This window comes from Passer domesticus, chromosome Z, assembly GCF_036417665.1.
Source record: "Passer domesticus isolate bPasDom1 chromosome Z, bPasDom1.hap1, whole genome shotgun sequence".
Lineage (NCBI taxonomy): Eukaryota > Metazoa > Chordata > Aves > Passeriformes > Passeridae > Passer > Passer domesticus.
The window spans coordinates 11,286,330-11,302,251 of record NC_087512.1 but is presented as its reverse complement, the minus strand read 5'-3'; the positions used below and the strand labels follow the sequence as shown (position 1 = coordinate 11,302,251).

The following is a 15,922-nucleotide window of genomic DNA, read 5'->3' as shown; positions in this document are numbered from 1 at the left end:
AGAAGGCACGGCTTAGCAGCAATGCTTTTCATTATAGCAGCAACAACAACTAAGATCTGTTGGTAAGCACAGTGCCTCAAGGGCAGTGTGAAAAACCCACATGAAGAAACGCCAAGAAGATCCTCAAAGCTGCAGGAGGACAATGGAGGCCCAGGCCGATGGTAACGCAATCCCAAACTGGTGTCTTCTGAAGTTAGTTTAGCTTGAAATACTTTTGAACTCCACCCACTACCAGCTGAAGAGAAAACAAGGAACAGAACATGGATGACGATGATTCATGTCAGTGCAAGCTTCTATTTTTCTGTTTCAAATAAAACTAAGACTCCATGTTAATAGACATATTCTCTTTTCCTTTAGTTTTTCTGTTTGTTTCGCTTCCAACCAAGAAATTTTCTCCAGGGCTCAGCAATGCAGGTAATCTCAAATGTCTTAACCCATTTCCCAAAAAGAGAGACTGAAGTGACCTCTCCACCCATGCAGGAAGCAAGTAGTGGTAAAGATCCAGCAAATGTCTCAAGTGGACTTTGCCAGAGTACTCCTGAAGTAGAAAGAAAAACAGTAGGCAGTCTTCTCTGTTGGTGTCTTCCCCTACAAAAAGCGCCCAGGAAGAAACAGAAAACTGATCAGAAATGCAGGGTGAGCAAGGGATGTAACACCAGAAGATCTATAATTTTGAGTCTTGCCTTACAAACCCAAGGTGCAACAAATCACGCATCTGATAAGGATTAACTGCACAAAAAAACCAATTAAGCCTAGAATTACAAATGTCAGAAAGACTAGAGAAGACCCTCTAATTACATTATAAGGTCCTGTCCCCATGTTTAATAAGTTACAGTATTCAACAACCATGGTTTTGATCTCATGTAGCAGGCACTCAGTCCCAGCTGTAGATTCTTAGCATACTACATGCCTTCTACACAACCATTCAGTGTTAATTATTGTTATGGGTGATGGATTTCATAACCACAGCGCCTAGTCCTTTTTAATAATTACTGTTGTGCAAATATTTCTGACTTCTGTAAACACTGTTACAAGAGATCACCTAATCCTGGTGGTCAGCAAAGTTGCTGAACCCTGGGAAGCCAAATCACAGTGTCCACAAGCTACAACTGCATATTCCTAATAGGACAGGAGCTGGAGATTAGTACATTTAAACTCCAGGTCATGTACCAACACTATTGGTCAGCTTATCTAGTTTTGTCATACTTTAGATATCCTGGGTTGATATCCAAGTTTGAAAGAGCCCAGGATAATGCCTAATGTGACTATTTAAGGTTAGTTTTGAAACTTACACTTAATGTGCATGTGTTTGAAATGACTTGTGAAGAGACAAGACTATAAAAAATCCACATCACACACACTGTGAAGGAATTTAGTACATTTCTGGTCTAGTCTTGGATGTTCATTGTGGCAGCACTCTGGTAAACATTGTGAATGTTTTCAAGATTTGCCCTATTAACCAACCACTAAATGCACTCCTAGAATCAGACAGGTCAGGTCTGAAACATCTATGAGCTTTTAGATCAGAAAACAGGTGTTAGGAGAACCTTCACTGCTTCTGTTCAAAGCCTCAGGAAGCAAGTGACTTGCTCTAGAGCAAGTGACCTTCCCCACAGAGGAAAGGACTTACCTCACCTATGAATAGCAGGAAGCCCAAGTCCAAGCTGTGTACAGATCACTCCACAAAACAAGCCACATTCCCTGCAGCTCTCTGAAACATCTACTTCCAAAATTTCTTTTCTACAAGGTGTTTCTTTGTGTTACTTAACTGAATATTCTAGGTGACAAGTAAAACCAACGACGAGACAAACGGTCTTTAAATATTTCGGTTAGTGTATGATATAGAAACACTTAAATCTGGATTTGAGTTTTTGATGGTTTTTTTTGTTTTGGTTTGGGTTTTTTGGGCATGGGAGGTTGATAGTTTGTAAGAGCATGGATTTGGTAATACGTTTCTTTCAAATTTCTGTAGTTAAACTTGATGACAAAAAAAAGGCTGCTTTGAAGAAAACCTATCTAGAATCAGAAGAATAAGAATTCAAGAAATAAAGTCAATAAATAAGGATAGTACCACATAAATTCATACGCAAATTCCTGAGGACAGTGGTAATAATTGGAAATTGTGATGAATATTCTTTTCACATTTACAGTGTCAATAAATTAGCACACATACCACTTCCAACAGATCATAACTACACATAGCAAGATCTCTGTTTCACCACACTTAGTCTGTATACAGTTGTATTTAGAATCCAGGCAGTTTTCTTCTTTAAAATGCAGGCAGAGGAACTTGGGTGATGTAACTTAAGAACACACTGAAACCTGCCCCTATACTCAACCCAGAAATGCTCACAGCAGCTGAAGCATGCAATGTGAAATAAAGCTGGTTAAGAAAAAACAAGGGAATTGGTTAGGGAATAGGGGCTTCTTGGCATTCCTTTAAACCATTTCCTGTTCACCCTTGTGGAGTGTAATATAACCCTAACAAAATATATCTGACCTCACTCCTTTCAGCTGCATTAAAAAGGTTTTAAAAGCAATTTAAATATCAGATTGCACATTCATAAACAACAGAAAAGAAAGAGGTTATACATATTATTGCCTTCATCTTCCACTAAGACAAGTTGGGGGAGTTTTTCTTGGTTTTGTTATTTTTTTTAATTTAATGAGAACTTTTGATTTTCCCTGGGAGACGAGGTCAACAGACTAGGGCACTTCCTGTCTGCAGCAATGTCGTGTGCTTATGCAGACATGAGTCTTCTGACAAACAACTGATTTATTGCAAAGAGGGGGTCATTACAATCACGGCATATAGCAAGATCACATTCTTTCCTACTTGTTTTCCTTAATCACTATGGATTACTCAAACATACTTGAAAAGAAGATGCATTTCAGCTGTGTGTGAAAACTGACAATTCATCCAAAATCACACACACACACTGAAAGCAGAAGGGGACATGTTCTAGGTCAGAGCACGATCATGCATTGACAAAACCTGTGTGTAATGCTACAACTGAACTACTAAAATGTGAAAGATGTGATCCCACAAAGTCCTCAGCATCCTGTCACCATAAACATAGGTCTCAACTTCTCAGAAAAGATAATTAAAGGAGACTATCATCACGGGCATTTACAACTTCCATATTTAAAGTCATCCCTCTGCATCTTACTAATGGAACCCTCATGCAGTTCTATTATACATATCTGGACAAACTCAAGTGCCCTGCAAAGCAGGTCTGATCTCCAGCAGTGTGCAACACTAAATACCAACAGATTTTAAATGGGGGGGATTCAAGAGACAGAGTTTGGTTTTTCTTGGCCACCATAGCTGACACACCGAAGTCAGAAGAGTCTGGTGAAATCCAGCTCTCTGGAACTCCAAAAGTTGTTAGTCTGGGTACGGTGGAAGCTGTTTGTCTCTCCTTAAAGGGAATTTACACAGTCCACATGTTTCCAAAGTATTTGAGCACGGCAGAATTACTATTCTATCCACAACAATTACCCCACTGAAATATTTTTCCACACTTTCCCTTATTTTTAAAGTATGAAAGTGGGATAATAAGTCCCTGAACAAGGTTGCAAAAAATCTCATTGAAAGATGAGGGGTTGAGCCTCTTTTCCAATCTCCTGACCTTTCCTTCCTTTACTGTGCTGCATTGGCAGTTCGCATGATTTTCAATTTAAATAAATTCCAATGGCAAGATTTGCAATGTCCATTCCCTCCACCCGTCATGAGATTATACTCAGTTTGTTTACAGCCACCTTCAGTACCTGTACCGCATACAAGGTTGTTTTTCTTATGTTAAAGGATGTAATTTTCTAATTGTGTTTGCCTTGTGTACAGAGCTGAAACAATCCTACTTTCATAAAACTGAAGATCCTGAGCACTGCTAAAGTAATTTACAGGCCAGTGGAGGGTAGGAGGAAGTGAACCAAATATCAGAAAAACTATCTATTTTAAAATAGAAACATAAATTTAAGGAAATTAAAATTCTGCCCCAGCCACAGTTATTGAACAAACCTATGGGAGCTACGCAGGAGACAGGAGAGGAAAATCAGTGGAAGAATTCCTACTACCAGAGAGCAGGAAGATATTTGTCATTAAGTAATATTTATGTACAATTTCTAGATAGCAGGCTTTTTTCTTGTTAGCTTACAGGCAGATACAATCACAGTCACCACTGCAGCAAACAGGTATCTTAGCATTTCAAGAATAAATTATAAAGTTACTTGATCTTCATCTAAAAGTATCGTGATAGTCTGGGTTTGGAAGTGGCAGGAAGCATATTCTAAATCTAAAATCCAGGCACAGAAACTCCCTTGCATGGAGTTCCAGGGCATAATAATTACATTCTTATGCTAGCAGAAAAACACACTGAAAATGACAAGTACATTTCAGCTAGAAGTTAATTTGCTAAAATCAACTTCCTGGTCTCTGAAGAACACTGACTTCATGTTCTTCCATTTTACATGAGAAATTCTCAAATTGGACTGGGCACCCTCCCTTCAACACTGCACGGCTAAATGACAGAGATACTGCGTATTTTACAGGGTGAAACAGCAGCCACAGCTGCTCATTTGCCCAAAACTCTGCAAAGACACAGTGAATGAGAAGAGTCTGGACACAAACTTCTATGGCCAGAGGAGTGCCCATGCTCCCCAAGCTAGCCTAAATTAAAAGGAAATAATAAAGAAGCTTTGGAGTTTACCACCACTTGTGTAATGACTGAGCAAGCATCACACATAACAATGAGAAAAAAACATACCGTATACTATCCCAAAATCCCAAGCATTTCAACAAAAAACAGTGGCCACCCTTCAACAGCAGTAACTTACCTATAGCCATTTTCCCCACACACTGCTCATGCTTCTCCCATCCCATTCACTATATCACAGTTTAGAAAACAATATAAATTAATATAAATTACTTTTACCCTCTAAGGAAAGCAAAATTACTCACAAACATAAAATGCCAACAGCCTATATCTGACCTTATGCATCTTACCATCATCTGAGTAAATGGAGATAGCTGCAGTGCATCACCGCTGGAAACTTTCAAGACCCTTTTGCTGTGACATTAATCTGAGCTAATGTTCCTCACAAACACATGGAAACACAACCTTCCTCTTGAGTGCACAACATGGTAAATAACCAGCACAGCAATCCAGCTGAAGCGAGACCTGGCTTGCACACAAGGAACCTACACTACAAGAAACAAAACCAAAACACACTGAGCAACTCCAAGTTTACAAGCAAACAACATATGCATTAAGAAGTGGTATTCACTACTGGAAAAAAAAATTGCTGCCCAACACGAAGCCTAGGGCAGCTTCTTGCTGTGTAGCACTTCACACGCACAGTCCTATTTGAAACACCAGGGCTGCAGGAATGCACACCTCCTGCCTGCTGCATTTATCACACTTTGACACAGGACTGGAGACAAATCCAGAGCTGTGAGACAAATCCAGCAAAATTAGACAGCAACAGGCTGTTTGTACCAAGTGGGACAGGAATACAGTTGGGTGGTCAAAATGAAATCCACGAGAATCCCATCCTTAAATATGCTGTTACACAGTAACATGCCAGTAACACCTCCAAGACAGTTTGAATTTGTAGTCTTTCTCAACAATGTAAGGCATAAGCCCATGGTATACTACTCAGGTTCCCTTAGCCACAGTGAAGGAATTAAAGAAAAGTGTACTGCTTCTGCCCCTGATAAGCACACAGAAATAATCAATAACGTGTCATCAACACATGGCCTCTCCCAAAGTCCTGCTCTCTCAACTGGAGACACATGGCTCTGATGGATTGTCTATGGATAATGAATCGGCTGGATGGCCACATCCAGGAAGCAGTCATCAATGTCCCCATGTCCAGATGGGGATCAGTGATGAGTGGTGTCCCTCAGAGGTCTGTACTGGGACCAGTACTGCACACCGTCTCCATTTGTGACACAGCCAGCTGACACTCTCAGCAAATTTACACATGACACCATACCAAGAGGTGTGTTTGACTGATGCCATCCAGAGGGACCCAGACAAGCTCAAGAAGCAGGTCTGTGGGAGCCTCATGGGATTTAACAAGGCCAAGTGCTGCTGCTGCACCTGGGCTGGGACAAGCCCTGGTACTAGCCCAGGCTGGGCATGAACAGCCCCAGAGCAGCCCTGCCCAGAAGGGCTTGGGGGAGCTGTGGCTGAGAGGCTGCACATGCCCCGGCCATGGCACTGCCAGCCCAGAGAGCCAAACGTGTCCTGGGCTGCATCCAGAGCCCCGTGGGCAGCAGGGCAGGGAGGGGATTCTGCCCCTCTGCTCTGCTCTGCTGAGACCCACCTGGAGCACTGCATCCAGAGCTGGGCTCCAGCACAGGAGGGACAGGGACCTGCTGGAAATCAAAGGACTGGAGCACCCCTCCTTTGAGGACAAGCTGAGACAGATGGGGTTGCTGAGCCTGAAGAGAAGGCTCCAGAATAGTTTACTGCAGCCTTTTCATACTTTAAGGCAGCTAGTAAAGAACAATGGAGAAGGACTTTTTCTCCAGCCCTGTGGCAATAAGGCAAAGGACAGTGGTATTAAATTAAAAGAGGGAAGACTGAAACCAGATGTAGTGGGTTGCCATTGCTCCTGTCAAACAGAATCACATCATGCCATAAGTAATCATCCCCCAAAGGAAAAAAAAAGCTGGAGGAAAAGAACAAAAACTCAACCTTCTCTAGACCCCAAAAAGAAGCCACTGTTGGATAACCTGCCAATCCCAGCATCTTCAATATCCAAGTCTATTTTAACGCCACACTGACGGGGAATCCATCCCTCACTGGAGCCGGCCATGTGTGTCCATGGAGCCAGCATTTTGGTTTTCGTTCTTGATTCAATGCTCTTTCAAGCAGACTGAAGTCTTTCTTCTGACTTCAAAGGGCCCTGTTTCAGGCTCTGCATAACCAGACAGGTTACCCAAATTGGCAATATTCCTAAGAAGTTTCCACCACACACAGCAAAGAAGCAAAGATGAAAGAGGAGAGGTATGCACCCATGAACTGAACCACACAGCTATTTCAGGCACATCCATACGCATTGGCAACCACACCAGTTGCAAAGTTATTAAAATACCTTTGCTTCTACCATTGCAATCATGTCAATGCAAGTGTTCTGGACAGTCAGCTGTGTATTTCATCTGAGACACTCACATGCAGCATATCTGGGGAATGAGAATCCTCACTCAGGAGTAAATTTAGCCATACAGGAGTAAATTTAGCCAGTTTCAGATTATGTTTTGCTAGTTATATAATGCCACCTCTCAAAATCCAAACAGTAGAAAGTAGCAGTAGTGTCATGTGGAATAAGAGCACTACTTAAAGAGTTTTCTACCTCAAAATACTTCAAGATCAACTATGGAATCCACATAACAACCTAAATACTGGAAGAGATAGTACCTGCAGTAACAATAAATGTGCATATAAACTGTGAGTCTAAGAAATTAAGATATCCTGAAGCTGCAGTTAAAACACATTCCACTGTGATGGCTTTTGCCAGCTCAATGCTAACAGTACTTTTAAAAGCTCAAGGCTGTAGCTTTGTCCAGATCATTTGGGTCTTGAAATAGGCAAAATAGGTCTTCAGATATCAGAACAACAACACCAGTCCAGACTTCCCATTTCCAGGGAAGAATAGCCACTGACACAGTGATTCTACTCTATGCTTTAGTTTCACAGATATTCAGAGCATTTAAGAGATGTATATCCAGCACACCTCATATGTGACAATGTGCAAGGAAGCAAAAAAGGGTTTGACATGTCCCTAATTCTGGATATTCTCCTGGACTACACACACTCAGAACAGCTTCTTGGAGAATAGCACTAGAACGCATTTCTGGAATAAGGTATTTAACACACCTCTTTCAGTCTGACTCACTCCTTAGCATTTGTTCTCTTCTTGTATCTCTCACAGTCTACCAAAATATAAGCACAGAATGAAAAGGCTCAAATCTCCACTAAAATAAAAGTGCATGGGTGTTGTATTCCCTAGACAATATTACAGCAGATATTCACAGCAAACTGTCTCCACTAACAACAAAAGACAAGACAAAAGCCTTCAAACACAAAGACTGGGCCACTCCTGAAAATCCTCTCTTTCACATGAGTTTTAACAGACAACTTCATATCAGATCAGACACGAGCAGTGCCAAAAAGGAAGAGGGGATATAGTGTTCCACAATAAGGACACGCAGACTGCTCATTTATAATTTTAAAATTTATTTACTTTACATTTTAATCTTACTAAAGATAAACAAACAAATGAAAAAATTACAAATACTTTTTTTCCAATTCTTCCAAAGTTGGAAGGTCTTTGAACTTTTGTGCTCTCTTTAAAGGGACACAAAAGAAATGTTTCTACACAAAAAGATTCCTTTCTTGTTACCAACAGATTCAAAAATACTAGTTTTATCCAGTTTGTATATGCCAATTTGCCTTTCTTCTTCCTACTCACTTCCATTTCATAATCCTGTTTAAGGAAATAACCATGTGTTTATTCAAAGTAAACTAACTCCAACCCAGGTTTGTCTACTGTAATTCCAAACACCACAGCACAGTTCTCATTTAACCAATTCCCTCTCCTTTCTGTCTCAAATGTTTGGAGATGCTGCAGGTGGTTTACAGAATATCTGCAAATTATTTAGCCTTAAACATTTCTCATACTTTCCCATCCAGAGACAGATGATCAACAGGCAATCCACAGCAGCCCAGTTGCTTCTTCTCCCAGAACAGCTACCAAAATACTAACTCTGACCCTTCAACTGTCCCTCCTTTCTTCTCCCTTTCAGACCTTCTTGCATCCCTTCTGTTTTCCCACACCCTTATTTGTCAGTCTTCACTTGTCCTCTCCATTACATTTTCTTTTCATTATTAAAAGAGATGCTACATAACTTTTGGGTTGATATTGGCCCCCTCATAGAGGGCTACTGCACACAGAATTACAGTTCACCTGAACAAAATAATTTTATATCTACTCTGAGGATGCTCCTATTGTGAATAATAAAGAAAATGCACTACCTGATGGCAAGAGGTTCACCCCGAACTGACTGGATCCATCAGCAGGTCTTAGTCTAATATATTCAGAACGTGTTTAATTTCTTTCCTGGACAAAGCAGAGCAAGCTGTGTAGAGCACAGAGTATGCTTAGAACTGGAGGCATGAAGACAAATAGCAGAACATGGGGTGGAAGGTAAAACTCTTGACTCCTAACAGAGGGAGGGAGAATCAGGAACCACAGCACCTGTTTCAAGACGAAGGAAGGTTCAATTTCCCATTCCCAAGAAGAACTGGTTGATGGCAATCTGTATGCTCCAGAGATCAACGCTCCACCACACACTGTATGGTAGAATCAGAGATTACTTCTGAAGAACACAGTAAACTGAGCAAAACCTACAGACTTGATGATGTGTTTCAGCCTGATTCAATCCAACACACAATAAAAGCAGGATACTGAAATAAAAGCAAGCTTCAGTAGTTCATTTTCTAAGTAATTGCGCCCAATGGTCAAACAACACTGCCGCTTCGATTTTTTTGCCAGAGAGAACTTGGTATGCGGTGGTCTTCTGTCACAATTACCCTGAAAGAAAGTATCTATGTACAAAGCAGATACTGAAATTTGAATCACATGCTACTTTTTAGGTTAATTGTAGCTTTCAATGGACAGAGCAATTTAAGGGCTGTCTGCAGGAGATCCTGCTTTATTACTTTTCAAGTTGCCCCACCCAAGTTTTGTTCTCCCACACATTCAGCCCAGAACATACAGGAACACAGATTTTAATTGAATGTGTCCCAGCAATCTTTCCATTCCAAACCCCCAAGCAGGTTAGCTTTTTATACTTCAGAAACTGCTAAATGTAAACTCACTACTTCAAACATTCAGCACTAAAAAAAAATGCCAAGGCTTAATTAGCATAGTGTCTAGATTAAGATTTTATACTACAACATACCTAACTGCTTCATCATTTTGAGATTTATGGAACAATGACCACAGCAAGGGCCAAAAAGCAGAAATTTTCATTAGAACTGCAAACTTCTCAACACCCATGTAACAGTACAACATACAGGCATTTCCAGAAATACCAGAAGTTAAAGCTGGTAAGTAGCATTGGGGAATCCCAGCCTGTCTCGGCTCTGCTTCTGACATTAGGTATTTTTTTGGTGAACTGCACAATAAATTTTCAATGTTAAAAGACACTCTACTACTTTAATTATTCAGTATTGAGGGTATTTGGAAACAAATCCCAATTCTAATCTTCTTGTTCATTCAACAAGATAGCAATTAGAAGAAAACTGGTCTCTGTCAAATTGCAGTATGTCTTTTTCAGATGATCTTCAATACTTACAGAGAAGGGTTCTCAAGCTTTTCAGTTTTTGTCTACAGTGAAGACAGGCTTAAGACAGTGAAAACAATCCAAACCATGACAGCCTTCACACAATATGCCTTTTCTGGAGTAACCAAGAACATGGTTAAAAGCCAGTCTACCTGAACAAACCACTTACACACTTACATCATCCTGGTATCAAGAGATGATACTTAAATATGTGTAGGTGCCTGACAATGTTGGCGAGCACCTCATATTTAAGAAGCAGGCAAAACATGTTTAGACTGGCTTAATCTTCATACATTTGAAAATTCACTTTGCCACTGTTTAAGGTTTTAGATGCTTTTGAAGTAAGGCCACAAACTGACCAGTCACTACAGAAAACACTACAATCTCAAATATTAGAGGCTAATAAGACATCAGTAGCTATATTTTTAATTGTAATTTTTCAAAATCTGCTTTTCTAAGCGGAAACTATGAAGAACTTAGGGCCACTGGGCAGAGACATTCATTCTCCACTGTGTGAATAAACTGTGGACTGTATATAAACAAATTCAGCTCTGAAGTGATAGCTCCTGATATTACTATAGCAACTTTTTCAAGAGCTACATGTGATAGCCTCTAGCAACAATTAAAATGGCCATCCTTTTAGGTGGTCAGCTTTTATGTGTTTAATGGTAGGTTTTGAGTTTGATAATGAGAAGGGAGAGTAGAAAAAATACAGCTTCTCAGACAGAAGAGACTTGCTGCTTTGTCAAGACATGACTGCGGTTTCTGTTGTCTACACATTCTTTAAGTGTGCACAACCACTGCCTAGCTTCCAGTCTAGGCATTTGCTCCCACCCAGGCACTCTGTTCACAGATTCTCAGTCTACAAGCATCCTCCTGTGACTACACATCATGCTTTGACAATAGTCATTTGTGACAGAGCGATAAATCTCATTCCTTCTCTCCAAACACACGTGTTCACATGGCAACAGTCACCCCCAGGAAGGATTTCACAGTGATTAAGTGTGTCAAGGACAAAGGATTCTCCAGTTAATGGGGCTGGCTTCACACACAATAAATCAGGTGAAATACAGAGATATAGCAAAACCATGAAGTGAGGAGTCTCTCTTCGTCTAAGAGTCATACTGTCATCTCTCAGCTGTGGACTATATAAATCCTGCTAAATATTTAAATTAGCAGCCTTATTTACTTGTGCATTCATGCTACATCTTTGCTGGCATGCCCACCCTTGTGCTTTCTGCACCAGTATTCTCAGGGTGTGATCTGACAATGGAACTAAACCAAGCAACAACCAGAGAAAATTATGACCTGCTGTTCCTCCTACTTCCACCATTCCTCCCAAGGCTGACCCTACAGTAACACAGAGCAGAGAGTTACCCATCTGACACTCACCCCACAATGTATTTTTCCATCACTTCTTGTCCTTGAACTGGCTCACTGCAGGGTCAGATACCCTCAAAATGAGAAGAGCAGATGTGGAAAAAGAGGGAGCAGGGCCATTTCTTTCACAAGCATCAAGACTGGTGTCATTTGAGCACCAAAACAATGTCTTCTGTCAGGGACACCAAGAAATATACATGAATATCAGCAGTTGTATTCATTTTTAATTCAGCCACTTCAGGAAAGCCTAGAGAGCTTCAATACATCACTAAAATTTCCTTCATGGTCAGCACTCTGGTCCAGAGTTTTATGTTATCAGCCCTACTGCTGGAGAATTGTTTGTAATTCCTGTTTCTCATGCACATCTTGAAGACTTACCTCCTACTCTTCCTAATCCTTATTTTTTAATGTTAACAATGAGATTACAGACAAAGGTATTCTTCCTTACCCTAAGACATCTTCAGTTCTAAAACACAATACATTAAAGATTTATTTTAGAGAGCAATGAGAAAAATACTCAATCCACCCCTTCTGTCTTTACCCCCATCCCCAATCCAAGAGCAGTTATCACATCTTATAAATTGAGACCAAGTACAACCAATTCCCATTAAAAAGGCATCCTTTTTCTCCCCCTCAAAATCTGTAACTAAAAGCAGCTTCTGGAAAGTGAAGAGAATTTTCCTTGCTTATCTTGCACAAAATATAGGACAGCTCCAGTTGGTTGCCTTGAATTATGCCCTTAAGGCTTGGCTTCAAAACAGAGGAAACCAGACTGTCATGGATTTAGACTGTTGTGCTCTTAGAGATGCATATCTAAATTTTAGGTATCTGAAAAATCCTTTGTGGTCAACCTTGTCTCCAGCCAGTAGACAGCAGTAGTATCAAACCAGCAATTACGTTCAGACTGCCCTTGATTTTGGGGAGAGGCGTACACAAGCTATCAGGGCTAGATAAGTGAGAAATAAGTGAACCAGCGCAATTTATGACTGTGGCTGAACTCCTACAGCAAGGTCTGGTTTCATCACACATGTCACTTAGCCTTTGCTCCAGAGCAGCAGCCCAGCCAAGAAGCATAAAAGTGTGAATGAAGTCATCATAACACATGGGCACACCTAACTTCCAAGTGTGTTCATGTATTAGCCAGCAGACCGCTCTCATTACCCAAGCAGATGCCTATTAAAAGTTTTAGTGGTGTGGGTGAACTCAAAATAGCAATTGCTGCTGCTCATTGCAACAGGAGCAACAAAATCTGACCATGGAACTCTAGCAGTTCTAAACTGAAAGGCAAGTTCAGTGAGACGGGACACCAGAGACTTGTGATATTATTTTTATTCGCTGTGAAGTGGCACAAGACATTGTGCCACTGGCTGATTCAATCTGGCAACCAGCAAAATCAAATACTGCTTAAGTAGTGAAAAATGTTTCCCTCTGCACCCAAAATTAGAAGATTTCTGAAATATTCTAGACATTCTAGAAAGCAAAGATTGGTTTACATATTTAGCTTGCTTATAGAGGCAGTCTTTTAAAAAATACCTCTTGCTAAACTGAAGGAGCGAAGCATCCACCAGTGCTGCTGCAAGGACACCAATTCAGCAGCTGCTCCAAATGCTAATCCACAAAATTCCTTCTGAGCAGCAGTCAGCACAACTGCAGTCACACCATGACAGTGACTCTACCTTCTTCTGCTACTGATGTGCAAGCTGGCTAAAGGCACATTACTCTAACGGTGTGCTGTAAGACCATCTTTACATCAAAACACCCACTCAATGCACTGTGTAACTTTACTCTTGAACATCAAAACTTCTTAAGACACTCCATTTTCACACCTAAGCATCTTCATCCAACATGGCTGCCCCAGGACCCCATGCAAATCTGGCGATGACAAACAATACATCATCTCTTTCAAAAGGGCACAAAAAATTGGGATGAAGAATGAAACACTACATTATCCACAGATCATGAGTATTTGTTAGAAATTCCATACAATATCTGGAAAGTCAAACACAAACCCGCCTATTTCACAGACTTCTTACTAGTGACACAAAAACCTGGGATGAGTAGTAGGACAAGAACAGGACTAGACTACAGCAGTTCCACTGCTCCAAGGGAAGTATTGTTTACTATACAATAGTAAACAACACTTCAAAGTTTGTAAGCAACACTTCCATAGTATTGCATGCATACATTAGTAAGCAATACTTCAAATAGTCAAAATTGGGTATCCACTAATACTTGTACAACAACCAATACTTGTATAAAAACCAACAAGATTATGTGCAGCCTAATGTCTCTCTAAATGCTGTTCTGGAGATTCTTCTGAGAACCTCCCTATTTATGTCCTCCTTCCCCACTGCTCAAGCCTCATATCCACCCCTCGTGTCAAACCAGAACTGATAAACCACAGCTGCCCTAATTGCTCAGCTGGTTCCTGTATTCTTGCTGACAAAGAAACCCTGCCACAGAGTGGGGAGACATTACGTTAAGTGCTCAAACACCACACTGATAAGAACGGTATTAGGTTTAGACAGAAATATGGTTGGGTAGTAAAGTCCTTACGAGGCTTAACCCTAAACCTGGAACAAAGTTCCAATCTGGGCACCAGCACAATCTAACAGAAGTTCTGCAGACCCCACAGACGTGTATGATTCAGCTATGGGGACCAAGGTAGTAAAATACTGCTAATTTGCATAACAGATAATAGCTCTACAAATAGAAACAGCCTACTCCATACTGTACTCAGCTGTTGCCTTTGTGCTTTCTTCTCTGTAATTCATTAACCTACAAGCTTATCAAGGTGGGAGTGAAGAACTTGTTTCCAGCATGAAAACCAACAGTCAAACATAGCAGAAGTACTTACGTCACTCTTCCTGAACTTTGCTTTTAAGCTCTTCATGCTGATCACATTCAACCTTCCAAACCTTTGAGGAGATTTTTATTCTTCTTCAATATCTAAACAAAAAAGAAAGAAAGTAAGATTCCAACTTGATACCATTCAGCTCACTGGCAGGCAAGTCACAACTGAATTTGCATACCCCTATCAGTCTTTGAGGATTTAGCCCTCAAGCTCTAAAAAAAGATTAACAGCCACTTAAGGGAACCTTTCTAACTGTTTCTCTAAACTTAGAAGTAAGCCTAAATCTGACCACTGAACAACAGAACAAACGCTCACCAAAAACTAAGCTGTGTATCATGTTATATTAACTACATCTCCACATAATTAGATCAGCAACATGAGCAGATTCCTCTGACCACCGCCTATTTTAATATTATCACCAGAAGAGCCATTTGTAAAAATGGATTGTGCAAAATCATAATTAGGCATGCAAAGTCATTCATTAAAACTCCACCATCCTACCACCATGGGTCTGCACTGGGTAGCAGAAATAACACCATTATTCTATGCACAAGTACAACCACTAACCAAACTCTAAATTGTACTTCAATCTTGCAGGACACATACTAGGACAGCTCAAAACAACACAGCAGAAAGAATCTCCTGAGCAAGACAGAGGTTATTGCTGGAAGAATTGTTTTGGATTCTTCCCCATAAGGGGGAAACTGTATGTAGCTGCTTGAAACTTGGCAGTGCATTATCACAGTTGTGCTCCCCCTTCCTCCCTTCCATATGAAGGAAAGCAGCAGTTGAACAAACATAAAAAACTAACCTAACAGACAAGCTGCAAACTCTCACAGAGGAAAGTGGGTGTCTAGAGCAAGTTTCCTACAGAAAACTTCAACGATACCACACATTGCCAATCCAACATAATGGTGAAAGCACATTAAAGCAGCATGGCAATGTGCTTTTTCCTAGAGCACAGCAGAAAATCATAATGAGAGAGCAACATCTGGATTGGCAAACACACCTAGATAAAAATGTTCCACATTTCTAGTTTTACGGTACGCTTGCTGAAATAGTTAGTTGCTTTCATCTACAAGTTTTAGCTGCTATACAAATTCTTTCTGAAGGAACAGTTTAAAGTTAAGGATGTTCAGCTGTATAAACTTCCTCTCTCCACCCTAGAAAAAAAAGTAGAAAAAGTTTTACAAGTCTAGTCAGATAAATAAATAACTGAAATATGGACTGAAGCATAAATTCAAATAGGTCATGCAGGGTCACTATGTTTTACATCACTCTTCAGAAACAGTAGATTACAGCTTGACAACCAAAGTGAGATTCAGCTGTTT

The 15,922-nt window shown here is 40.5% G+C and overlaps 1 protein-coding gene across 4 annotated transcripts in view; it reads right to left on the bottom strand.

Annotated features, from left to right (window-relative positions):
* RAI14 (retinoic acid induced 14) overlaps positions 1 to 15,922 on the bottom strand; it is an 85,750-nt gene that overhangs the window by 60,571 nt on the left and 9,257 nt on the right. For 3 of the 4 annotated variants that reach the window (XM_064403140.1, XM_064403142.1, XM_064403143.1), the window contains exon 2: positions 14,595 to 14,686. In XM_064403140.1, the coding sequence (XP_064259210.1) occupies positions 14,595 to 14,630 (36 nt within the window). In that variant the 5' untranslated portion in view covers positions 14,631 to 14,686. Of the gene's footprint in view, positions 1 to 14,594; positions 14,687 to 15,600; positions 15,729 to 15,922 lie in introns of those variants that run through there. The other variant, XM_064403141.1, reaches the window with a different exon arrangement.